Raw genomic sequence first — 27,548 nt, 5'->3', positions numbered from 1 at the left:
GGAAATCATCAGCATATAGGTTGGAGTTGAAGCCATGGAACTAGATGAACTCCCTCAGGGACAGTTTTAGAGAGGGCAGAGATGAGGACAAAAGGCTGCAGAGGCAGCTGTTTAAGGACTGGGTACAGGAGAAAGAGTGTACAAAAGAAAAAGAGCAAGAGCAGATAGAAGGGTAGAAGGAAAATTAGGAGAGAGGAGGATGGGGACAAAAATCACTCTGCCACTAAAATCCTCTGTGATCTTAATCATGTCACTTCCTTCTCTAAAGCTCAGTGTCCATGTTTATCATCACTTGGATGTCCCCTACAAGAATGTCAAAGCTGGGCCTTAAGAGATTATCTAGGTCAGGGTTTCTCAACAACGGCACTCTTGACCTTTTGGACTGGATAATTTTTGTGTGTAGCGGGGGGGTGGGGGGGGCTGTTCTGTGCATTGTAATATATTTGGCAGCAACCCTAGCCTCTATCCACTAGATGCCAGTAGCATCAACCCCCCCCCCAGAAGTTGTGACAACCAAAAATGCTTCCAGACATTGTCAATGGCCCCCAGTTGAGAACCACTGGTCTACGCAAAATCTCCCAGTTCTGACATCCTCTAGGGGACATCCAAGTGGTAATGAACCTCAAGTAAATAAATAAAAGGTTCTAGAACTCAGGAGAGACATGTGAATGAGGGTACAGATTTGACAGTTCATAAGCACGTGATGGTAGCTGAAGCCACGAACATGGATGAGATCACTCAGGGACATTGTATAGCATCAGAAGAGAAGAGCGCCCAGGACAGAACCCTAGAGAGCACTGATATTTAAGGAGAATCTGAGAATTCAGAGAAGTAGGAATAATAATATTTCCACTAATGCTACTCCTACCATTTACTACCACTTACCGTGCACTGTGCTAAGTACTTTACAAGGATCGTGTCATTTAATCCTAAACAAAACTTAATGATGTAGGTATTATGCCAATTTTCCTGAGAAGGAAATTGAGACTTGGGAAGGTGAAAGTAGCCTGCCTAAGTTTTCGTAAGTACCATTTTGGTATTTTTCTTTCTGATTCATCATTATCCCACAAGCGTGTGAACTGCAAAGGCAAGATTCAAACCCAAATTTGTCTGCCTTTGCAGTTCACACACTTGCTGCCAGGAGACCTAGGAAAGAGTGGGATCCTGGAACCCAAGGGATGGAGTATAAGGAAGAACAGAGCGATCCATAGCGTAGTATCACATCTAGTCCAACAGCTTGGTCAGGCCAGATAAATACAAAAAAAGTCCAGTAGATTAGCAACAAGGACATCATGGGTGACCTTCGTGAGGACAGATTCAGTCCATGGTGGGAACTCAAGCCAGATTGCAAACACTTGAGAGAACAGGGAGGAAATAAGCAGAAACAGTGAATGAAGATGATTCAAAAAGTTTGGATTTGAAGGGAAGGAGAGAGATAAAGTGGTAGCTACAATGGGGGGTAGGGGAAAGAAATAATCTAGTATCTAGATAGGGGTGTTTTTTGTTTGTTTGTCTGTTCTTATTACAAAAGTAACATGCTTAATGTAGAGGAATTAGGAGATACTGGTGAATAAAAGGTATCCCACAAACCAGAAATAATTATGAGTAGAATTTTGCTATTTTTCTTTCTGATTCATCATTGTCCTACACACACACACACTTTTTTAAAAAAACTGAGATCAAACCATACACACTTTTGTAACCTTGTTTTTCAATTAACAGTACACTGTGAACACTTTCCCAAGTTAATAAATGTGCTGTGTAAGCATCATTCTAATAGCTGCTTTGTATTCTTACAGGCCATATTGAAACATCATTTCTTTCACTGTTAACATCCATCTTTTCTCCTCTCTCCTCCTCTGCCTTCTTCCCATCCCCTTCCCTTCCTTTCCCTTTTCCCCTCCTCCACCTCCTCTCTCTCTCACTCACTCACACACATGAGCTATTGTGCAGAGGAAATGTAATTAATTCAGTCAAAATAGACTTAATGATGAATGAAGAAAATATCGGAGAAACACTTTTTTGAAGAGAACTGAGCATATTATACATAACAATATATGTATATAATACCTATAACACATACGCAATACAAACACACATATCTCAGAGACAATGAGAAACTAGTAGAGGGGGAAAGGTTGAAGATACAGCTGGGGAGTGGGAAGACAGTGAGAAAGTGTTGGCAAACAATGGCTCAATTTTCCTAAGAAGAGGATATAGAGCACTGGAGTCATGATTAACCTTAGACCAATGCCTATAAAGTTTGTAAGGGGTGTATGAGAGTGAGGGGCAGGAAGCTGAGGTCATTTCTGATCTCTATATTTTTAGGGTAGTGGGAGTCCAGGTTATCTTCTAAGAGACAGGGGGAAGGGGGCTTAAGAACACCAGTGAAGGGCTGAAATGGCTTCTTGGGGGAATGGGATAGAATGCTGATCAAGAGCACACAAAGGAACTGAAAGCCCAGTTGAGACCAAAGCCATCCCCACGCATAGAAGGTAGACATTTTGAGTTTTATCTGAGTTTGGGGTTCTGCTACTAGGCAAGATAGTTGAAAATATTGTTCAGTTGTCTTAGACTGGAAATAAAGAAGAGAGGGCTGATCGACTACTTGGGAGAGGTCAAAAGAGTAGAGGGTTCCAGGAATTAGAAGAATAGCTATAGTGAGAATAAATACATAAAGACTAGAGAAAGACAAGACTTTGGTCAGAAATGGGATTCTAGCCACCAGGGATGCCACTAAGACTGCAAGGATTGAGACTGAAGCCACCTCATCTAGGACCAATGCTACTGCAGGCCATGCCAGCGCAGAGACTCTCTCCTCTGGGTTTGCCACATAGGCAGAGACTACAGATATTAGGCTGAGGGAACTGTGGCCATTAGGCCTAGTATCCCCAAAGAGCCTGTGGAGAGTAAATCCACCAGTCCCCTCATATTTGTTGTCATCTCCTCCTCACCGTGTTACCTATCCCGTACTCCACCATCAACCCCATAATGCCACGTACTTCCTTGCTCCTGCTCCAGCTTTTCAATCCTTTCCCACCTCCAGAAATTTTCCTCTGTACCCCCTGGAACTGCCTCACCACATTCAGCAAATAGACCAAAACCGAAAAACAAACCCATTGCTATTGAGTCAATTCCGATTCATTGTGCCCCCATACGTTACAGAGTAGAATTGCTCCATAAGGTTTTCAAGGCTGTAATCTTAACAGAAAGGAGCCCTGGTGGCGCAGTGGTTAAGTGCTCAGCTCCTGAGAGGTTGGTGGTTTGAACCCACCCAGCAGCTCCACAGGAGAAAAGACCTGGCAATCTGCTTCCATAAAGATTAGAGCCATGAAAACCCTTAGGCGGTTCTACCCTGTCACATGTGGTCACTAGGAGACTCGATGGCACCCAACAACGACAACAATAATCTTCACAGAAGCAGACCACCATGGGTTTGAACCGCCAACCTGTAGGTTAGTAGTCGAGCACAAACAATTTGCGCCACCTAGGGACCACCATATTCAGCAAACCCTCCTATATCTCAGCCTCTTCATGGAGTGTTCCCTTCATCTCCTGACCATAACTGAAACTCGGTAGCCACTGCTGCGGGAGCCCTGGTGGCACAAAGTTTAAGCATCTCAGCTGCTAACCAAAAGGTTGATGGTTTGAACCCACTCAGCAGCTCTGAAGGAGAAAAAAACCTGATGATCTGCTCCCAGTAAAGATTACAGTCTTGGAAACCCTATGGGGGCATTTCTGCTCTGTCCTAGTTAGAATCAACTTGAAGGCAAACAACAAGCCACTGCTGCAGCCCTCTGGAGTTTATCTTTTCTCCTCAGGTGGGGTTGGTGTTCTGCTTGCGCTGCATTTCTGCTTTCAGACCATTACCTCCCTAAACTCTTAAAACAAAAAACAATAAAAAACAAACCTGACCATCTGAGGCCGTTCATTTACATCCCCTCTTCCCCTCCTAGTCACTCATCTATTTAACTTTGGATCATTATCCTTCATTTATCAATGACTTTGGCCCTTAGCTCACAACCTTTCTTCCCAACCCAAACTCTGTCACTATCCTTAGTGATTTTGACATCTCCAAGGGTAACCTACCCAACATCTGGTCACTCAGTTCCTTGATTTCCTCATCTCAAGTGACCTTCTTTTTTAAATTGGCCACACATACCCACAGCCACAACCAGGAGTTTGTTATTAACTGAAAACTGCTTTATCCCAAAATCACTAATTCAAGCTTCCTAATCTCTAACCAAAGGAGCTCTGGTGGTGCAGTGGTTACGTGCTCGGCTGCTAACCGAAAGGGCGGGGGTTCAAACCCACCAGCCACTTTGCGGGAGAAAGATGTGGCAGCCTACTTCTTTAAAGATTAAAAACCAAGAGGTAACCCGACTCTGACTCATAGTGACCCTGCAATGCAGAGAACTGCCCCATAGGGTTTCCAAGGCTGTATATCTCTACAAAAGCGGACTGCCACATCTTTTTACCACGGAACAGCTAGTGGATGTGAACCACCAACCTTTTGGTTGTCAGCCAAGCACTTATCCACTGTACCACCAGTGCTCCTACTCTTTGTGGCACTTCTACTCTGTCCTATAGGGTCGCTGTGAGTTGTAATCGACTTGATGGCAATGAGTTTGAGACTTTTTGTTTTTGTTTTTCAATCTCTAACCACATCCCCCTATTCCCAGCTTTTCAACTACTAACACTATGATCATTCCTCAACTCCTCAAGTCCATTGACTCCTCCACTCTCTCCCAAACTATCAGGTCTCTGATTTTTAAAATTTCCCTCATTATTTAGCTCATAGTCCATGGTCCATTATTTCAATAGCATTCTTGCCAGTACTCTAAGCTCCCTTGCCTTAAACTTGTTTTGTAAATCTCCTACCCTGCTAAACCCACCTCTGTTTTCTCTGTACCTACACCTGAGCATTGCTAGAAAAATTTACACAACAGAGCTTACTGATTTACTAGACAGTTAAGATCATCAACCCTAAATGGGACCATAACACTTCCAAACAATCCTACTAAGTTTCTTTGGTTAACTCATTCTTCAGAACAAATATTTCAAACCTTTATCTCTCACTTCAAATCCCAGTTGTCCCTGATATACCTCCCCTCTTCTTTCACATCCATCCCTGCTCTCATCAGACTTTTCTTCCTACATCACAGAGAAAAGTAGAGCCATCAGATGGGAAGTCCCTCAGCTTCCTGATATTAAACCTACAAACCCATCTACATCTGCTCCCATCCTCATCTTATTCTCTTCTATTACATTAGAAAAGTATCACCATTAAGGACACTTAAATTCTAATACCAATCTAATCATGAATTGGCTGTGTGACCTTGGCTTCTTTGGATTACAGGTTTCTCATCTGTAGACTAAGGGGGTTAGATGACTGGTGTTGTTAAATGACCGTTTAAGAAAAATTTGTGAGTGTGTGTGTGTGTGTGTAGGTTTGTGTGTGTGCACGTACATGTGTGTTTACAACTCTATTGAGTTATAATCGACATACAATAAACTGGACGTGTTTAAAGACTACAGTTTGATGAGTTTTGACTGGAAGCCATCACCACAAACAAGATGAGCATATCCATCACCTCCAAAAGTTTTATTGTGCCCCTTTGTAATGCATCCCTTCCTCTCCCCAATTTTGCCCCTAAGTAACCATGCATTTGTTTCTGTCACTACAGAATACTTTGAATTTTCTAGAATTTTATTGTAGAACAGAACTCAAATTCACATAAAACGTCTGGACTTAATGGTCTGACAGAGACTGGAGGTACCCCCAAAACTATGCCCCCTGGACACACTGTCAACCCAGAACTGAAACCATTCCCAAAGCCCACTCTTCAGACAAAGATGAGACAGAACCATAAAACAATAAATAACACACGTGAGGAGTGTGCTTCTTAGTTCAATCAGATATACGAGACCAAATGGGCAGCTCCTGTCCAGAAGCAGGATGAGAAGGCAGGAAGGGACAGGAACTGGTCGAATGGACACAGGGAACCCGGGGTGGAAAGGGGGAGTATGCTGTCACATTGTGGGGATTGCAAATAATGTCACAAAACAATATGTGTATAAATTTTTGTATGAAAAATTAACTTGAGCTGTAAACTTTCACCTAAAGCACAATAAAAAAAGAGATCTAGAAAAAAAATTGAATCATACAGTATTTACTCTTTTTTGTCTAGCTTCTTTCACTCAGCGTATTTATTCTATGATTCACCCATGTTGCTGAGTGTATCGATAGTTTGCTTCTTTTTATTTGCTGTATTTCATTGTATGGATGTAGCACACGTTGCTTTATCCATTCACCTGTTGATGGACATTTGAGTTGTTTCCAATTATTGGGTATTACAAATAAAGCTGCTATGAATGTGTGTTTCTGATTTCTTGGGTAAATACCCAGGAATGACATAGCTTGGTCATATAGTGGGTGTATGTTTAACGTTGTGAGAAAATGACAAACTTTGTTCCAAAGTGGTTGTACCACCTTACATTCCCAACCAGCAGCATATGAGAGTTTCATTCTTCTGAACACTTGAAATGGTCAATCTTTTTACCGTTAGCCGTTCTGGTGGATGTGTAGTGGTATTTCACTGTGCTTTTAGTTTGCATTTCCCTAAGGACTGATGATGTTGAGCATCTTCCCATATGCTTATTTTTTTTTTAAAAAATGAAAATGTAAACTTTTTTTTGCAGATGACCTAATGGTCTATGTAGAAAACCAGTGGAATCTATAAACAAGCTACCAGAACTAACAGGTGAGTTCAGCAAGGTTGCAGGACACAAGATAAATATACAAAAAATAGCTGTATTTCTATATGCCTACAATGAACAATCTGAAATTGAAACACAATACCATTTACAATAGAACAAAAAACTTAAATATTTAGGGATAAATATGATACATGATATGAAAGATCTGTACACTGAAAACTACAGATTGCTGATACAACTTAAAGACCTAAATAAATGGAGAAATATACCATGTTCATAGGTCAGAAGACTCAATAATGTTAATATGTCAATTTTCTCCAAATTTATCTATACATTTAATGAAATCTCAGTAAAAATTCCAGCAGGCTTTTTTTTTTTTTTGTAGAAATTGGCATGCTCGTTCTAAAATTCATATGGAAGTGCGAAGAGTCTAGGATACCCAAAAGCTGATTTTAAGATTTAACATAAAGTTATAGTCAATCATGACAATGTGGTCTTAGTGTAAACATAGAGAAGGAGATTAATGGGACAGAATAGAGTCCAGAAACAGATCCTCGCATGGCATATGCTTATTTTTGAGTGTACATCTTCTTTGGTGGAGTTCTTGTTCAAATTTTTGCCCATTTAAAATATTAGACTATTTGTCTTTTAGTTATAGAGTTGCAAAAGTTCTTTATATATTCTAAATACAAATCCTTTGCTACATATATGTTTTGCAAATATTTTCTCCCAGTCTTTGGCTTGCCTTTTCATTTTTGCAACACGGCCTTTTGAAGAGCACAAGTTTTTTAAAAAATTTTTTTTATTTTAATGAAGTCTAATTTCTTGATTTCTTATTTTTTTATTGTTCATGCTTTTTTTTTTTTAATGTCCTATGAAATCTTTGCCAAATATGAGGTGACTAAAACTTTCTCCTGTGTTCTTTTCTAGACATTTGATAATTCTGGCTCTTACATTTTGGTCCATGATCCATTTTGAGTTAATTTTTGTTGAGGGTCATTCTTTTGCAAATGGCTATCCAATTGTTCCAGCAGCATTTGTTGAAAATATCATCCCTTCCCAACAGAATTTGCTGGAGCATCTTTGTTGAAAATCAGTTGACCAGGTATGTGTGAATGTATTTCTGGACTTTCTATTCTGTTCAGTTGATCTATGTCTATCTTTACACCAATATCACACTGTGTTGATTACTTAGCTTGTAATAAGTCTTGCAATCAGGTACTGTAAATTTCCTTTATTCTTATTATTTCGAAGTTGTTTTGGCAGTTCAAGGTTCTTTACATTTCCATATGCATTTGAGATTCGGGTTGTTAATTTCTACCAAAAAAAAAAAAAAAGCCTGTTAAATTTTGTTTGGAATTGCAATGAAACTAGAGATGAATAAGAACAAACTGATATCTTAATATTGTGGTCTTCCTATCCCTGAACACAACATATGGCTCCATTTATTTAGGTTTTAATTTCTCTCAGCAAGGTTTTAATAGTGTTTAGTGTACAGGTCTTGCACACCTTCTGTCAGATTAATCCTTACATATTTCATATTTTTTGATACTACTGTAAATGGTATTTCTTAACTTTTAATTTTTGGTTGTTTGTTGCTAATATATAGAAATTCAATTAATTTCATATATTGATCTTGTACCCTGCAACTTTGCTAAATTCACTTATTAGTTCTAGTAGCTTTGTTTAATAGATTCCTTAGGACTTTCTACGTAGAATACGTCATCTTTAAAGACAGTTTTACTTCTTCCTTTCTAATGTGTATATCTTTTTTTCCCCTTATGGCACTGGCTAGAACCTCCAGTAGAATGTTTGTTACATGTGGTGAGAGTAGAAATCCTTGCCTTGTTCCCAATCTTAGTCTTTCACCATTAAGTAGGATGTTACCTGTAAGTTTTTTAGATGCCTACTTTCAGGTTGGTAAGAAACCAAAACCAAACCCACTGCTGTCGAGTTGATTCCAACTCATAGCAACCCTATAGGACAGAGTAGAAATGCCCCCACAGGGTTTCCAAGGCTATAATCTTTACAGAAGCAGACTACCACATCTTTCTCTCGTGGAGTGGCTGGTGGGTTTGAACCACTGACCTTTTGGTTAGCAGCCAAGCCCTTTAACCACTGCATCACTAGGGCTCCCTCAGGTTGATAAAGTTCTCCTCTTTTTCTAGCTTTTCATTTTTTTTTATCAGCAATGGATGTTGGAGTCTGTCAAATGCATTGTCTGTATCTGCTGAGATAGTCATATTTTTTCTTCTGTTAAAATGGTGAATTACACTGATTAATTTTTAAATGTTGAACCATCCTTGCATTTCTAGGCTATACCCCCCTCCCCACTTGGTCATGAGGTACTATTCTTCTTATATATTGCTAGATTTGAATTGCTAAAATTTTGTTAAGTATTTTTGTTTCTATATCCATAAGAGGTATTAGGTTACAGTTTTCTTTTATTGTAATGTCTTTTTCTGGTTTTGGTAGCAGGGCAATGCTGGCCTCAGAATAAGCTTGGAAATGGTCCCTTTCTTTTCGTTTTTCTGGAAGACTTTCTGTACAATTGGTATTATTTCTTCCTTAAATGTTTGGTAGAACTTAGCAGTGAAGTTATTTATGCCCTGAGTTTCCTTGGTGGGAAGGTTTTTAACAAAAAATTTAATTTCTTTACTAGATATTGGGATGTTCAGGTTTTCAGTTTTTTCTTTACTGAGTTTTGGAAGTTTGTGTCTTTCAGGGAATTTGCCAAAAGAATTTATTGGCAGGAAGTTGTTCATTATATTCTTTTAATGTCTGCAGAATCTGTAGTGGTGCCCCCTCTCATTCCTGATACTGGCATTTTGGGTCTTCTCTCCTTTTTTTCCCGATCAGTCTGGCTAGAAGTTTATTAATTTTATTTATCTTCTCAAAGAATTAGCCTTTGGTTTCAATGATTTTCTCTATTGTTTTTCTATTTCATTGATTCTGCTGTTATTATTTCCTTTCTTCTGCTTACTTTAGGCTAAACTCATTCTTCTTTTTCTAGTTTCTTATTGTAGAAGCCAAGGTCATTGATTTAAGACTTTTATTTTCTAATACAGCTGTTTAGTGCTATCAATTTCCCTTTAAGCACTGCTTTAGCTATAGCTCACAAATTTTTGTTTCATGTTTTCATTTTCATTCAGTTTTAAATAACTGCTAACTTTCCTTGAGACTTCCTATTTGACTCATATTTTGTTGTTATTAGTTGCCATTGATTCCAACTCATGGTGACCTAAAGTGTGCAAAGTAGAACTGCTCCATAGGGTTTTCAAGGCTGTGAACTTTCAGATTGCCAGGCCTGTCTTTCAAGGTGCCTCTGGGTGGGCTCAAACCGCTAGTGGTCAAGCACTTAACCATTTGCTCCAACATTTAAGCATTTTCCATATATCTATTATTAATTTAACTCCATTGTGGTCAGAGAACATACTTTGCATGACTTGAATCCTTTAACTCCATTGAGATTTGTTATATGACCCACGTATGGTAAAAGTTCATTGCGCACTTGAAAAGAATATGTTTTCTGTTGTTGCTGGATTGTTATGTAAATGTCAATTAGGTCATTTATTTTGTTGTTGTTGTTCAATTCTTCCATATTCTTAATGATTTTCTGTCTCCTAAGTCTATCAATCGAGACAGGGGTTTTGAAATCTCTAAAATTAGGCATTTGTCTATTTCTCCTTGAAGTTCAGTTTTTGCTTCATGTACAGTGAAACCTGTGAAGTCGGAACTCGACGGGGCAGCCTTGTTTTTCTGGGTCTCACAATTACACCTTTGACAGGGTGCAGTCTTACCACTTTTATATATATTGTTTTAGTGGAAAATATTTGAGTTTTCCTTCTCTGACAGGTTTTTGCCTTACACAAGTTCCAGCTTTCATAGGTTTTATTTTGAAGCTCTGTTATTAGATGTATATATATTTAGGATTGATTTATTCTGATGATGAATTAACCACTTTATCATTATGAAAAATTCCTCTTTATCTCTGGTAATATTCCTTGCTTTGCAATCTACTTTGTCTGATAATATACTCACTCTAGCTTTTTAAAAATTACTGTTAGCATAGTATATCTTTTTTCTACCTTTTATGTTTAATCTATGTTTGCATTTTTATATTTAAAGTGGGTTTCCTATAGGCAGCATACAGTTGGGTCTTTAAATATTTTTTCCCAATCTTCCAATCTCAAGTTTTTTCATTGGATTGCTGTAAGACCACTAATTTTAATGTCTATTGATATAATTTTGCTTAAATCTACTACCTTGCTATTTGTTTTTATCTGTCCATCTATTTTTTGCTCCCTTTCCCCTCTTTTTCTTCCTTCTTTTGGATAAATTGAGTATTTTTATTATTCTATTTTTATGTCCTCTGTTAGTCTATTAGCCATATGTCTTGTATGTATGTGTGTGTTTGCTTTAGGGTTTATAGTAAACATCTTTAACTTGTCACAATCTACCTTCCAGTAATATCGTACCATTTCATGTATAGTATAAGAATTTTACAACAGTATACTTCTATTTCCTCTCTTCTTATCTTTGCTCTATTGTTGTCATACATTTCACTTCTATATGTCTTAAACCCCATAATACATTGTTATTATTTTTGCCTTAAACAGTCAACTATCTCTTAGGTTGATGGGTTTATAGCTTTCATCAAATTTGGAAAAGTTTTGTCCATATTTTCTTCAAATATTTTTCTATTGTCCTCTCTCAACCAAGTTTTTCCAGTCTGGTTGATGGCAACATGACCTATTCCTAACGTTGTGTGAGCCCCAGAGGTTGTTCCACTTGCTCCTTTCCAGTCGTTCTTTCCCTGGTCTTCGGTCGTTTCCTCACATTCATACACAGAACAGTAATCAGCTAAAGACTCAAAGGAACCCTCTGCAGATCTCCAGAGCTCTCTCTCTCTCTCTCTCCGTTTAGCCCTCTCCTCTGTGGTTCCCTTCCCTGTGAATTTTAGCTGCCCTGGCCTCCCTGAATATTCTACTCTGTGTCTCCTAAACTCAGGGAGTTGGGTTTCTCCCCCTGCACAATGACTTTGAAATTCTTTCCCGGTAGTAAGCTGGAGAAATCACAGGGATCACCTCATTTTATCTTCCTTCTCTTAGGAATCACTATCATATGCTGCTTGTGATCCAATGTCTGAAGACCACTGTTTCATATATTTTTTCTATTTTTTGAGTTGTTAAGGTGGAAGGGTCAATCTGCTCACTGTTACTCCATCATTGCTGGTAGCAGAAGTCCTCCATGTTTTGTGCTTTTTGTACTGATTTGTTCTTTATATTATAGACATTAACCTTGTCTTTCATATGTGTGCCAAATATGTTCTTCTACTTTATCACTAATCTTTTAATTTTATTTATGGTACATTTTTTCATAAAGAAGTTTTTAATTTTTATATTATCAAATCTTTCATTCCTTTCCTTTGAGGTTTATATCATGTTTATAAAAGCCTACCCTATATTTTCTTCTAAATCATCATTTTTAAAAGAAGAAAAATAACTCTTTAATTTAAGTGAGTTTTATTTTTAACATCAACTTAATTAATTATAAAAGTAATACATGCACAAGGTAAAAACATCAAATAGAACAGAGGGTTACATGATGAAAATGAAAAACTCATTTCCTCTTCTCACCACCACCCCTACTTGCCAAATTACTCTTGCCAGAAGTAACACAATTAGCAATTTCTTATGTATAGCCTTTCATACATTTTCTGGGCACATACATACACATGCATATACGTCCTTTTGTACACAAACAGGATACACACACACACACACACACACACACACACACACACACAGAGTTCTACAATTTTTCACTTAACATTATATCTTTGTGTTCTTAATGTTAATGAGTGTTATCAGACGCTTTCCAGTCTGATAGAAGGACCAGGGCAGTCAGAGAACACATTAGGGAAAGCACACAGGAAAAGGCATATTCATCTCTGTAAAGTCAACACTTAGCACAAAACCTGGCACATAATAAATGCTCAATAAATATATGTTAAGTAACCGAAGGGAAAGAAGAACTTGAGAAAGCTGGAGACAAACTTCTATCTTAACCATTATTCTCTGGCCAGACCTGGTCTCCTTACTGAGAATTACCATCTCTCAGGGGGATGAAGAACAATACACGATGATATACAACACTGGTGAGGAAATGTAGCAGCTGGGCTCTTCTACAACCTCTGGCCTGGAATAACTTCTCATTGTGTGTTTCTTCCCCAACTAGATTCATTGCCTCCAGCACACATATTTAGTTCAAATGCACAGTTCACGTTGACTACACAGCAAAAAAACCTGGGAGCTCAAAGACTACACAGTTGAGTTATATTACAGGTACACACTGATAAAAACAGCTACCATTAATTGGTACCTACTGTGTGGTAAAGGAGCCCTGGTGTCTCAGTGGTTAAAGCACTCAGCTGCTAAATGAAAGTTTGGCAGTTTGAACCCACCAGCCCTTCCGCGGGAGAAAGATGTGGTAGTCTGCTTGCATAAAGATTTACAGCCTTGCAAACCCTATGGGGCAGTGACTCTGTCCTATAGGGTCGCTATGAGTCGGAATCGACTCAACGGCAATGAGTGTTTTTGGGTACTGTGTAGTAGGCACCATGTTGGCAACAACAGCCCCTGCAAATGTAATATCATTTATCCTCATTTTATAGAGGAGAAAATTGAGGTTCCAAGAATCCAAGTAACTTGTTCAGGGTTACAAAGATAGTTAAGTAGTTTCCAGAAACAACTCTACACTTGAATCAGGTCAGCCTACTTTCTGTTGATCCCACACTACATTCACTCCTATTGCACTAACCAAAACCAAACCAAACCTGTTGCTGTCTAGTCAAATCCAACTCACAGCGACCCTATAGGACAGAGCAGAACTGCCCAATAGGGTTTCCAAGGAGCAGCTGTGGATTCAAACTGCTGCCCTTTTGGTTAGCAGTCGAGCTCTTAACCACTGCGTCACCAGGGCTCCCCTATTGCACTGACTGTGCTATTTTCCTTGCCTGGTGTTCCCTTTCTCCACTTGTCTCATTGGTGTTTCAGGAAGCTAGACAAAGATATAAACAGAGGGTTGTGTAGGATCCGTGCTAAGCTATGCAAGGTGCTGTCAGGCATGAGGAGTCAGTCAATCATAAGTAACCATGAACAAATACAAGTACACTGGGGAAGTACCAAAAGTTGAGGAAGGGAGTTGACTGGAAATGGAAGACCACACTCTCAAGAAATTCTGATGCAAACATTTCTCTCTCTCTAGGTGCTTTGTGGTGGGCTGCTCACAAGCACAGCCTTGTTGTCCCGCAGTCTTAAAGCCACTGGCCAGTATATCACCACCTATCTAAATCCAACTCATTCTTTAAGGAGGCCCACATCAAGTTTCACCTCTTCCATGAAGTCTTTCCCTATTAATCCAACTCATTACTCTCTTTCTCAAATTTTACAGTTTTACTTAAAATCAGCACCATAAGATATAGCATGTGTTTGTATATTCTCTTGTTCTTTAATCATTTCAAAAAGCTTGTTTCTTAAGTAGACTCGTTCATGTGTCTTTTTTCTATTTTTTTCCCTACATGGTCTGGGAGTTGGGAGATATGGCTGGATTCCAGTCCCAACTCTCCCACTAACTAGCTGTGTGACCTGGAGCTAGTTACAACCTCTCTGAGCCTCATCTGACCACCTTAGAGGTTCTTGCAAAAAAGCATAATAAACACTGTAACACAGTATAAGAACATAAGATATTATTACTGCTGAGGACAACTGAGCTAAGGTGCTTTTGCCATCCTACTTAGTGGATGGTTCTATGTAAGAAATAGAAATCACTGCTGCTTGTTTCACACTAGTGTCCTCCGCAAAGGTTAACAGGTTTGAAACAGGAATACTGTACAACTGTTAAAGATGGTGCCAGACAGAGGGGGTCTATATGCAGTCAATTCTTTCGGAACTTTCCTTAGAAATTACCAGGTGATTCCAGGCTTGCTCATTTTTAAAGCTTCCATCTTTCTAAATGTTTCTTCATGTAAATGATCCGTGTCAATGCTATAAAAAAGGAAAAAAAAAAATCTGTGTCAAGCCAAGCCAACAGATGCCTGCACTAGCTCTCCTGTTCTTAAGGATAAGATTCCCATTCATACATATCCATAGCACCACTTAGTTATTTTATCCACTCGGTTACTGACCTCCTCTTCCATCCTTAGTCCCTTTCCTTGAGTCTCAAAAGTTAAAATATATAATCCTCTTGGATTCTCACTCCCATCCCCTACTGCCTTGACCAAGGCCCTGCTCCATTAGTTCATTAGTTCCCGCTCCTATATCTGCAACTTCTCCCTCTCTATGGGCTCCTCTCTCTCAGTCTACAAACGTGCCTATATCAAAACAAAGTGAAAAAGAAAAACTCCCTCCTCCTTCCCCTGGTCCCACAACTTACTCTAGCTATGATCTCACATCTCTCTTCCTTTCACAAACTTCTTGAAAAAGTAGTCTCTGCTCACTTTCTCCACTTCCTTATCTCCTAGCTCTTCAAGTCACTGCAATCTGGTTTCTGGTCCCACCACACCACTAAAACAGTCCTAGAAAAGGTCACCGATGTTCTCCTAATTGCTAAATCCAATGGATATTTTTCAGTACTTATCCTATTGAACCTCTCTGCTACGTGTGAACACTTCCTCCTTGAAATTCTCTTTTCCCTTGGCTTGCACGACACCACTCTCTCCTGATTCTTGCCACAACATCCTGATCTTTCCTTCTTCTTGGTATATTTCATGGGTTTTCCTTCCCATAGTCATCTCTTAAAAGCTGGTATTGCCCAGGACTTACTCCCCAGAGATATTCCTCAGAAAGTCTTCTCTTCTCACTCTCCCTAGGGGATCTCATTCATTGTCATGGCTTTAGCTATCATTTCTACATAGATGATCTCTTCCTATATCCAACTACCTACACACTAGAAAACTTCACAAGCATCCAACAGGCACTTCAAACTCAATATGTGTTTGGGTTTAATCCCTGATTAAAACCCACTGACAACAAAAGAAGGTTGAAGGTCTTTAAAGTGTTCAGTGAGGTACAGTTTTAGTTCTCAATGGAGAAAAGTTAATCTTTATTAAAGTAAAATGAGTGACCCTATTATTTTTCAATTATAGGGCAACAGGCTTCTAATGCCTTGGAAGTGGTGTGATACAGGAGTTTCGGAATTTTTTGAGTGTACTTAGCCAAAGTTGTGTTACCTCCTGATATGTAGCACTCATTGTTGGGGAGGTAGTGAGCCAATATGTTTAAGAAGCCCAGAGATCTTCTGGGAGTTAAGAGGCCAGTTACATTTAACCCCTTCTTTCCAAGTTTAGAATTAGGAACATGTATCAGGGTGAGCTAGGGTGGCTTTATCCAAGGCCCAGTCCCTGAGAAAGGTACCAAAGCCCCTAAAATAAAATTACCTTGAAGAAATAGAAAATCTTAAAGGGCGCTCCTTGATCAACACAAGGGCCTACATCTTTGTGGATAAAGGCAGGTTTCAGCACATATGTGCCTGTGGCGGATTCTGGGAACTCCTTTAGATCCAGCCATCATAACACATATGGTACTTTACAGAACAATGGCTGCACATTTGGGCGTGGGCTGAGAGGATCCTAGAGCCCACGTATAATGCCACTGCAGGGCTGGCAGGGATCTGGACCAGTCACCAAGCTTCTGTTGGACTGTGTAGGATCAGTTCTCAAGATCAAGCCCATGTGGCAGTGAGAAACAACAGCAGTGGACTGATTCTCCACCCAACTTTGGAAGCAAAACTGGCCCTGTCTTTGGGGCCAGTTTTGGAAAGGTGGAGTGGGGAGAGGCCCAAAACTGTACTATTAATATAGTATGTGAGAAGAAGAGAGATGATTGAATTTGCACCCAGGATTCTGCTAGCAAGTCTTTCTTATTACACAAGGTATACATAGCCCTGCCTACCTCCCCAGCCTTATTTTTTAAAATTGTTGTAGAAATATATGTAACACAACATTTGCAATTCAATGTTTTTCATGTGTACAACTTAGTGACGCCAATTCCATTAACCATGTTGTGCAACCATCACCAATATCCATTGCAAAATTTTCCATCACCATAAACAGAAGCTCAATGCTTCCCAAACAATGACGCCCCCTTTGCCTCTCCCTCCCTGACACATCCTGCTTTGCACTTTATGCTCCAACAACACCAAACTGCTTGGAGATCTCCCACCCCTATCCCTATTGCATACCATAAACCATGCTGTTCACTGTCTGGGTGCCTTTGCTCATGCTGTCTCCTAAGTCTGAACTACCTCTTTCCATCCCTAACTCCATCTTCCCTGGCAACAGTGCTAAGACTCAACTCAGGTGGCCTTTCCTCCAAGAAGCTTTTCCTGACCATCTCGGGCTATGTTAAGTGTCCCCTGCCATGATCCTCTTAAGAGAATCACTGCATTAGAATAATCAGTATATGTGCCTGTATCTACCACTAGACCCACTAGCTCAAGAGCACAGATCACGTCTCCTATCTTATTCATCCTTGTCTCCCCACCACCTGGCACAAGTGCCTGGCACATAATAGGTGTTCAACAAATACCGCTGAGTGAATGAAGGTAAGCTTTGTCACTCTGAGGACACAACCTCTTCTTTCCCCGTGACATTCTGAATGTCTACACATCTAGTCTTTATTGAGCATACTATTAGCTGTCTCCTTGCCTTGCCCCCAGATGCTCTAAATTATTTATTATTCTATGTACTTATAATATGCACAGCACTGTGCCAGGAAGTTTACAGTGCAAGATGCACTTAAGAATGAGATTCAGATCCTGTACTCAAGCAGCTCTTAGGAAATAACCTTCTTCCTCAAGCTTTTTCAATTTCCAGAGAAGACTATCCCTTCTAGGAGGCTCTCCTGGATCCAACTCCTCTCCAGCCCACCATCACATTAATTGACCCATATCTTCCTCTTACCTTACTTGTGTAAATACATATTTTTATAGATTTCAGTTTTGTCTAATATGCATTCTAACATTCAAAATTTGAGGCCAGTTAATTGTGTCTATTCTCATTCATTCTTTCTCTCTCTGTGCGTGTATGTGTGTGTTTGTAAGCTATTATTGCCCACTGCTATTGACTTTTTGATTTATAAGTTATAAGGGTTTGAGGAGTGGCTTGAAAATACAATGGAAGCATACTGGTTAAAAGACAAAGAGAGATCAAGAGAAATAGGAAATGGTGCAACAATTTACAACAGAACAACAAATAATAGCATGCCATCACGAACAAAATAATTTCTCCTTGCTGTCATGTAGGACCTTTGCTGCAGCACACACGCTGGGGAGTGCTACAACAATAAATTACTCTCCATTTAAAGAAACATTAGGGTTGATTGTTGAGTGTGTTTCAACCTGCTGACAATACAAACTCCAGCTGCCTCTTTCTGAGAAAGACACCGTGGAGGCCCCTGACTTCTAAGGTTTATCAAGTTGTGAATAAGTCCCTGTGCTGAGCAGTAATCACTGCACTCTTGAGCACTTGAAACAAACAGAGTTCACTTAGCTAGTACAGACCTAGCTTCTGTTTCAGCCAGACTTATAATCAGGTCTTGATTCTGTTTTCATTTAAGCTTCAATCTATTAAATTGGCTTTGGAATGTGGAATTCTTGCACTCAGCTTTTATTTTCCATTATGTGTTCCAATTCTGAATGCCAGAAACAAATGGTCATTTGGCCACTGGTTAGCTGCCCACAGAGCACATCTGTATCCTAATTAAGAATTACTTTGTGTGTCATGCCAGCCTGCTGAGCTGGCAGGCAGACACTGACCAGAGAGAGTCAAAACCGCCACCTTCTGTAATTGTGCCATTACAGCTTTATGCCTTTGAGTCTCGAAAACTCTCAAAATGCAAATATTAAGTCCTCTAGCAGGTGTCAGAAGAGGAAAAGGGAAAAGGGCCTAACATTTGTTGAGCGCCTACTATGTGCCAAGGATTGTACTAGGTACATTCACAATTGTTGTCTCACTTAATTCAATCTCCACATTAACCCCCGGTGGTTAATTAGTATTAGCCTCATTTTACAGACAAGGATACTGATGTTCAGAGAGGTAATGTAACTTGCCCATGGTCATGTAGCTAGTAAATGCTTGACCTAGGATTTAAGTCAGGCCTAGTGGAATCTACATCCTGCTCTTTTTTCCTACACCAAGCTGCTTCCCTTAGCAATGAGATACAGCGCTGCCTGTTCTCTGCCTCTCTCTCTGCTACCATGTCCAAGAAGGAAAGGCCTTAGTTTGCTATCTTGCCTAGGCTTGGCCTGCCCTCAGCTTTTCTTCTCCTTCCTCACTGCAATGGGCTATAACCAAACCCAACATGCCTGCCCTGACCACCTCCCTGCCACTCCCCCCATCACAGTGACTTACTAGAATGTCTGTAGTTTACATATTGGATGAATCAGTGCATCACACAACATTTGCACTCCCAAATCCCTGAGGTCATTTCCACTTAAGTCTAGCAATGTCAGGTTCTCATTTCTGTTGAGGACAGAGGCGAGGGCTCCACAGCACACATCTGTGAGATGACATTCTGCTAACCTACGAGGGATTGGGGATTCAAGAAAAACATCAGTTTGGCCCCAAGTCCCACAGTGGTCTCCCGTTTCATATATAACCTGGAGCAAGAGCCCAATGGCCACAGAGCTCCTGTGAACTTACCACAAGGTCTGTAGTTTGCAGCAGGGGTGTTTCAGCCCTTCACACAGCACCTGCATGCCCTCATCCCCTAAGGCATTGTCACTGAGGTCAAGGTCTCTCAGATGTTCATTGGTGTAGAGTGCATTGCACAAATCCTGACAACATGCTCCAGTCAGGTGACAAGTCCACAATCTGCCAGGAAGTAAGGTAGAGAAGGCTGGCATCATTTCATCTCTACTTGGTCTCTTTAGGAATTGTGTTTGCCCACTACAAAAGCACTTTAGAAAAATCAGTGCCATGTTAAAAAAAGAAAAAAAAAAAACCTTTCGTCAGGCCAAGCGAAGACAGTATAGAGGGTAAGCTTTATTCCCCCTAAATTATTTAGCTCTTCATTTATTGCTTCCTTGGAGATGCAATCGTCAGACCAAAATACTCATTTAATTTTAGGATTTTACTGAAATGTCAGAAAACTGCCGGCGACTCTAGTCCACGATACTTACGCCAGATCCTTTAACTGACAATCAGGCTGTTTCAGTCCTTCACACAGCAGTTTCAGTCCCGAATCTTCAATTTTGTTATTAATTAGAAGCAGCCTTGTCAGACTATGGGTGGAGCTTAGGACTTGGGCAAGTGGCTCACAACAAGTGGCAGAGAGGGAACACTCGGAAAGCCTGAAGGGATGGGGACACCAAGGTAGCTGTTAACAATGGCAGCAGGGAGTCCTAATGGACCCTAATGCCAAGGCCCATGAGAAGGATAAGAACAGGAAAACACTTACACCAGATTCTCAACTATACCCTTCGCACTTCGCAGACCTTCGCAGAGATGCTGTACTCCTGTGTCCCCCAGGGCATTGGCAAACACGAATAGCTCTTTTAAAGTCTGATTCACTTGCAAGAAAGAAGAGAGCTCCACACAGCTAGCATCCGTGAGGGAACATGTGCTCAAGCTACTCAGAGAAAAAGAGAAGAAATATCAGCCACTGCTGTCATTTCGGCTTCTTGAGAATGTTCTCCTAGCTTCCTCACTTAGCTTAGTCCCAGCCATTCATCCTTCAAGTTCCAGCTCCTGCCCTACCTCCTTCACAGAGTTCCTCCTGATGTCTCCAGCCCACAGTGACTTCCTCCTCTGCCCTTGGCTCATCTGGTGTTTCTAAATGATTCTACACTGGTTTGGCACTTGATTACACATTGAATTGTGTTGCTCTCCAATTGTTTCATATCTGTGTGTCCTTAAGGGCAGCCTTGTCACTTGTATTTCTGATAACTCCATCCACATCTAGCCTAGTGTTTCATGCATAGTAGGTATTCTATATATTTAATTAGTATCATTTGTGTAAATATATAGGGCTGTGGTATACTGGAAAGAGTATGAGATTTGGAGACAGATTTTAGAGTTACATCCTGACTGCACCACTTAGCTGTATGACCTTGGACAAGTCACTTTCTTCTCCTGAGCCTCAGTGTCCTCATCTGCAAAATGCGGATTAAAAATCCACCTTATATGGTTAATGTAAGGAGTGAATGAAGTGATATGACTTCTGACAAGCACCAAACATGAAGCCTGGTACACAGTAGGCACTCAACAAGTTCAGCAGTCGTAAGATGATGCCAGAGTGTTCTGAGAGACTTACTCTAACTTCTCCATTTTACAGTTGGAATGTCTGAGACCTTCACAAAGAAACTTCACCCCTGTGTCTCCCAGGGGATTTTCACTCAGGTCCAGCTCAGTGAGGTTTGAGTTGCAAATGAGAACAGAGGCAAGATACCTGCAAACAGCCTCTGAGCTTTCTGGGAGAAAGCTAGCACCCAACCTGGAAAGAAAGATATACAGAGATAGAATTGGCCACCTTAGTGCCTTACTAACTCCCTACCAATAATACCACATGAGCAGAGAAAATAAAGACCCACTGATACAAGGCCCCCAACTTTGAATATGTCACAGCTTCCTCACCCGCATGGGAGCAACTTGTATAACGCTTCCAAAACAATGTGTCCCACAGTGGGAACTCAATAAATGTGAACAGACTGCCTGAGAGAAGAAAAGAGTTGAGAGGAAACATCGAGCTGACCTAATCTCATTTCAATTCCACGTATGAATTTAGCTGTCTACCTCATATCCTCTTAAATCCCAGAAGGAAAAGTCTGTAATTATCCTTAAAAAAATTTACAGTCGAAAGATCTTTCCTTTTCTCTTATCCAAATGTCCATGATTAATTTTAAGTGCCATCCTTAGAGAGATCCAGCCCATCACTATCATCCACATAATATTGGCACGGAGAGGTTTTTACTGTCTTCTCAACCTTTGTTTCTCCATATTAAGTAGTCCAATTCCTTGAACCATTTCCCATCAACTTTTTCTTCCATTATTTTCAATAATTTCTGTGATATGCACTACAACCTTTGAGTTCTCAATTTTCTCTTGAGTTACCAGGCTCCAAACTCAGTCTTGAAGAGGGCTCATGAGGAGATGTATTTATAGCTCCCAATTTAGAAGTTTTAAATAGAGGCACTTTGCATAAAATAAGTTTTCAAGGTGGATTTTAGAAAACTTTAAAAAAATGTTGTGTCTCAGGTGAAAGTTTACAGCACAAACTAGTTTCTCATTCAAAAATTTATACACAAATTGTTGCAATCCCCACAATGTGTCAGCACTTTCCCCCTTTCCACCCAGGGTTCTCCGTGTCCATTTGTCCAGTTTTCCTGTCCCTTCCTGCCTTCTTGTCTTTGCTTTTGGGCAAGTGTTGCCCATTTTGTCTTGTATACTTGATTGAACTAAAAAGGACGTTCCTCACGTGTGTTACTCTTTGTTTCATAGGCCTGTCTAATCTTTGGCTGAAAGGTGGACTTCGGGAGTAGCTTCAGTTCTGAGTTAGCAGGGTGTTCAGGGGCCATAGTCTCAAGGGCTCCTCCAGTCTCTGTCAGATCAGTAAGTCTGGTCTTTTTTTGTGAATTCAAATTTTGTTCTACATTTTTCTCCCGCTCTGTTCAGAACCCTCTATTGTGATCCCTGTCAGAGTGGTTGGCAGTGGTAGCCGGGTGATTTTAGAAAACGTTAATGCTAAAGAGCTTTTGTTTAAAAAAAAAAAAAACAACACACACGCATATGATAACAAAGTTTTGATTAAGGTAACTACCATGGGCTTTGAAGTCAGACACATCTAGGTTTCAAACTGTGCCTTTGTCATTTTTAGCCTGGTGATGTTGGATCTCGATTTCCTCATCTGGTAAAATGTGGCTAAGAATCTGAATCGCTCAGAGTTGTTGTGCAGAGTAAAGGAGATCATGTACACAAAGCACTCAACACAATGTTTAGTACAAACTATGCATGCAATAAGTCTGGGTTATTATCTTCATTGATGTTACCGTCAGTTAAAATGAGAATTCTCTTACTAAGCTTGTTGCATAGGGATACTTTTAGGGACTGCCACTTTCATTCTCCCTCTCCATGACTCCTTGCAACGTGTCTTCATCATACAACATCCATCTTGAGTCACATAATTAAAAAAATTTTCTTGCAGAATGGAAGCTAACAGTTACAACTTACTTGAGCTTCTGTAATTTGCAATTTGGATCTTTTAAGCCTTCACAGAGAAATTTCACAGCTGAAGCTTCCAGTTTTGTTTCAGAAAATTCCAACTCGGTGAGCCACTGATTGGTGCTAAGAACAGCTGCTAGTGCCCCACAAGAAGCAGGAGAGATAAGGCATCTGTAGAAGCTTCAGAGAACAGAAGAATGACTTCATTACCTTATTCATGCTTTCCCCTCAAACAAATAAAAACTGACAAAAAATGGTATGAACACAGACATCAAATTCTCCAGCTATCAGTTACCTCAGTGTATGTAACACACAGTTTGGCTGTTTCAATCCTTCACACAGAAGCTTCATTCCCGAATCTTCCAGGGTATTTTTTACAAATTCCAAATCCGTCAAATACTGGTTAGCTTCAAATACTAAGGAGAGGTCCCTACCACAAGAAGCTGTGAGGTGGCAGAAAATCAGTCTGTGAGGAGAAAAAGATATTTCAGAGAAGAAAGAAAATAAGGCTCTCTTTGAATGTACTTGTTTGCATCTTACTGATGTAATGAAACCTTTCAATTAATTTGACAATTATTTATGGGGTGCTTACCACTGTGCTAGACGCTGGGAAAACAGAGATAGTTAAGACACAGACTCTGATCTCAAGGAATGCCGTCAATGGGGAAAAAAATGAGAAAGTGTGAAAGGTGCTGCAACTGGTATGCACAAGGTATGCACTGGTATGAGAAAGTGTGAAAGGTGCTGCAACTGGTATGCACAAGGTATTACAGGGCCACAGAAAGGTGGCACATAATTCAGCCTACCTTGGGATGAGGTTTGGAGAATAGAGAATACTTGTAAAAGGAAGAAACACTTGAGTACTGTCATGAGAGGGGACTAGAAATTGAAATAGGTACATGATGAAAATGGGAGCAAAAAAAGAGGGAGGAGCTGAGGGGCAAACCATACACCAAGCAGCCTGTGCAAAGGCCAGGAGTCAAGTGCCTATTTAAAAAGACTAGAAGGATAATATCAAACTATTAACAGGGTTATCTCCCAGGATAGGGGAAGGGTAGGATTACAGGGAGACATAAAACATGTAAGTAATTAAATCAAAGGTAATCAAAACTTATTTACAATGATCAGATGTTATCAGAAAACAAGTTCCTTTTTATTTTGAAAAACAATACATCCTTATTATTTTCACAAGAGTAAAATGTAAAGAACAAAGTAGGGAAAAAATACCTACATTCCCATCATCCAGAGACAATCACTGTTAAAAATTTGGTGTATATCTTTCTAGATTTTTAATGTATGCATACATATAGAGTTATATGTTCATTATAAGAAATGAAATCATAGAAAGATGCATGTTTAAAAGTTAAAAACTTTCTCCCAACTTCCCCTCCAACCCTACCTCCCAAATATAACGAACGTTAACAGTCTGATATATATCCTCCCACTCCTTTCTCCAAGATCATAAAAATATGCATATATATACATACATATATACATGATTTGTTGGTACATTTTACATAAATAGGATCATAAAAATTATGACTTCTTTAATTTCACATGCACTGTCTCATTCAGTCCCGATCATAGGTCGATATATTCAGTTATACACAAAGTCATAGTAAGTGGCAAATACAGGACTCAACCTGAGGCCTGCCTGGTTTATCCTACATGCCTCAAAAAACCACTGAAGGTTGTAGGAGACATGGTCAGATCCCTTTTATCATGGGGCACGGCAGGGTACAGATTTGATGTTAGGGTGCTGCAGTGGTCCAGGGAAAAGATGAGGGTGGCTGGACTAGGATGGTGTGGGGGTGGAGGGGCAGAGATGAATAGATTCAAGACAAAATTACGAGGATTTATGACCATTTAGGACGACTGTAGTGTTCAATGCTGAGCCAACGAAGGGATGGGGCTGTTCCCTGGTTCCACCCTCTGTCTCCAAGGGGCTGTCCGAGATCCCTGAGGGATTGGGACTATTTCCTGTTCTAGAACATTCCACCTACAGGACGGCCCCGTTTGCGTAGAACCAACCATTATGAGGGGGGTGTGTGCTTTTTTACTTGATTACAGGCGCTTTATTTTCTTGGTTCTAAGTCTTTTCTGATCACTCTTGTTTTTTCCTGACATCTAGTGCTTTTGGACTGGCAGCCGCATCCCTTATGTCCTGGGTTGGGGGAGGAGGCCTTTCTCATGCACTCCCACCCACCCCCGCAGTCTCTGGAAGTTGGAACAGTCCCAGGGTAGCCGCCTGGTGGGTTGGCCCTGAGGCTTCCTTTCCCCGGAGGCTTTGGAAGGAGAGAGGTGCCTTCTCTCGGTGGGCGTGGTAGGCAGGGCGTGGTTGGCCTGCACCTCCTCTGGTCCTGGAGAGGTAAAGCCTGGGGGGAGGTGTCCTAGGGCGAGGCAAGCCGGTCAGGGCGTCATTCCAAGGGTCGGAGGCGGAGGGGGGTGGGAAGGGGAAGAGAGAACACAACAGATTGATCCTTCCCCGCAGGGCCAGCAAAGCTGCTAAGGGCCTCAGCCCTCATGGCCTTGAACCCTGAGGACGCCTGTGGTGGGTTCCACCACGCCAAGGTGGTGGCCTTCATCAACGAGAAGATGACCGGGCACGTGAAAGGCCCCGAGTTCTACCTTGAGAATATGTCCTTGTCCTGGGAGGAGGTGGAGGACAAGCTCAGGGCCATCCTGGAGGACAACGATGTGCCCAGCGAGGCCAAGGAGGCCTGCGCCTGGGGTGGCCTGGCCCTGGGCGTGCGCTTCGCCCGCAGGCAGAGCCAGTTACAGGGGCGCAGGGTGCAGCGGCTGCACGACTTCGCCAAGCTGCACAGGTCGGCTGCACAGGCCCTGGCCGCAGACCTGAAGGAGCTCACTGCGCAGCAGGAGCTGGAGCGCAAGGAGGCGGCCTTTCAGCTGCAGCTGCTCCAGGCCTCCCTGGCGGAGGTGCAGAAAGAGAGGGACCGGCTGAGGTGGAAGCTCCTCCAGGCTGTAAGAACAGCTCCCAGTCCGGGTAAGCCCCTCCCCCGGCCGCAAAACCCCTCCCCCGGCCCCACAAGCCCGTCCCCTTCCGCCCTCTAACCCCACCCTCCACCACCACTCCTTGGCCCCTCCCTTTGTCCCCAGAACGGGTCTCAACTCTGCCCCCTTCTCCCCAGGAACTGCAGCAGCCCTTGGAGCAGGCCACAGGGTGGCCAAGACTGGCCACTGCTGGTGGGGCTGGGACGGAAGGAGAAGGCGAGGAGGCACAGGAGGAGGTGGCCACATGGTGGCCAAGCCTAGCCACTGCCGATTGGACTGGGGCAGAAGGAGAAGGCAAGGAGGAAGAGGAGGGGGTGGCTGCTGCTGCTACCACTTCTGCTGCTGATGCCACAGAAGGAGAAGAGGAGAGGGATGCGGCAGGGGCTGCCACCGCCCCTGCTACCGAGGCGGCACAGGAGCTGGGTGGAAGCTTCCTGCAGCTTCTTGGAGCTGTGGAGCAGAAAAATTTCACCTCTGGAGGGCAGAGGGAGGGCGAGCTCAGGTTAGTGGAAACAGCTATGTTTGATTTCTCTGGGGCCGAGAAACCTGAGCCCACAGTCTCGCCGGCAACCCTTCCTGTCCAACTCCCTGCCTCATTCACATACTCATACTCATGCCCCTTATCCCCATTCCCAGACCCACCCACACCCATACCATCCCCACCAGCAGCCACGTTCACAGCAGCAGCTCCACCTCAGACGGCTGCCCATTGCGGGGCTTCTGATGTTAATGTTTGGCCTGATGTGGGGACCCAGGGAATAGATCCTCAAGAACCCCAAAGAAGCAGGAGAGACCCTGAATCCCATCAGCAGAGAAGGCCTCCAATAGTGCGCAGGCTGGGGGATTGGGACTGCCCTTGGTGTAAAGCTGTGAATTTTTCACGGAGGAAAATTTGCTTCCGCTGTGGGAGGGGAATCTGGCTACAAAACTCTTAGTGAATGCAGAAATATGAACTAGAACATACTAACGAGAAATCAATTTTCAGAGGGAGGGGAGAATGGGAATAAAGGGAGTAGGAGGGAGGTGAAGTAGGGTGGACGGTGGTTTAGGGGGGTGGGGTGGGCTGTAGGGGTGGGGTGGGTGATCCAGAGGTTGGGGAAGAGAGAGAGAGAGATGTATTTTGATGGCCCCTTTTGTGTTCCAGAACATTAGCATTCAACAGTCCAGAACTACTACGGCTTCTGTTTGTGGGGGTGTCTCCTTGCTACTCTAGTGTCTGGTGGACCCTAGGCAGGCATGTTTATAACACCCACCCACATGTAGGCCTTAGATGATTGGTCCAGGGTGGACATTTGACCCATCCGGAACCTAACAGGTTGTCACACTAGAAGCAGATTCCATAGTCAAGATGGTGTTGGGCAATGGAGCATGTATTACTTGGTCTTGGGGCCAACTGTGGGGGAGGAGAACCGTGCGCTTTACAGAGGCAAGTGTCTTTTAGAGGATGCCAGGATGAGGTCCCAGGAAGCAGAGAGGTGTGGAGAAGCAGAAAGGAGTTGATCCTGTGACCCCAGAGAAAGTGGCTGCCTGACCACTTTTCCACTTCCTGCAATTATGCTATGTGCAAATGCCCTTTACATAGATCCCCTTTTCCTTA

At 41.7% G+C, this 27,548-nt stretch overlaps 2 protein-coding genes across 9 annotated transcripts in view; one reads left to right on the top strand and one right to left on the bottom strand.

The window, feature by feature from the left end:
* Positions 1 to 14,173: 14,173 nt before the first annotated feature.
* Positions 14,174 to 27,548, bottom strand: part of LOC101347605 (NACHT, LRR and PYD domains-containing protein 3) — a 44,662-nt gene continuing 31,287 nt past the window's right edge. For 7 of the 8 annotated variants that reach the window (XM_004379835.3, XM_023734451.1, XM_023734449.1 and 4 more), the window contains exons 7-14: positions 23,235 to 23,405; positions 22,949 to 23,119; positions 21,036 to 21,215; positions 20,181 to 20,351; positions 19,903 to 20,073; positions 19,424 to 19,594; positions 19,133 to 19,303; positions 14,174 to 14,768 (exon numbers count right to left, since the gene is read on the bottom strand). In XM_004379835.3, the coding sequence (XP_004379892.3) occupies positions 14,687 to 14,768; positions 19,133 to 19,303; positions 19,424 to 19,594; positions 19,903 to 20,073; positions 20,181 to 20,351; positions 21,036 to 21,215; positions 22,949 to 23,119; positions 23,235 to 23,405 (1,288 nt within the window). In that variant the 3' untranslated portion in view covers positions 14,174 to 14,686. The remainder of the gene's footprint in view (positions 14,769 to 19,132; positions 19,304 to 19,423; positions 19,595 to 19,902; positions 20,074 to 20,180; positions 20,352 to 21,035; positions 21,216 to 22,948; positions 23,120 to 23,234; positions 23,406 to 27,548) is intronic. The other variant, XM_023734454.1, reaches the window with a different exon arrangement.
* On the top strand, positions 25,463 to 26,675 carry TEX13B (testis expressed 13B). Its single transcript, XM_023734428.1, is given in 4 exon segments — positions 25,463 to 25,921; positions 26,089 to 26,175; positions 26,254 to 26,404; positions 26,407 to 26,675. Coding segments are annotated over 4 exon segments (966 nt in total).

This window comes from Trichechus manatus, unplaced genomic scaffold (assembly GCF_000243295.1).
Source record: "Trichechus manatus latirostris isolate Lorelei unplaced genomic scaffold, TriManLat1.0 scaffold00068, whole genome shotgun sequence".
Classification (NCBI taxonomy): domain Eukaryota; kingdom Metazoa; phylum Chordata; class Mammalia; order Sirenia; family Trichechidae; genus Trichechus; species Trichechus manatus.
This window is presented reverse-complemented; position numbering and strand designations above follow the sequence as displayed.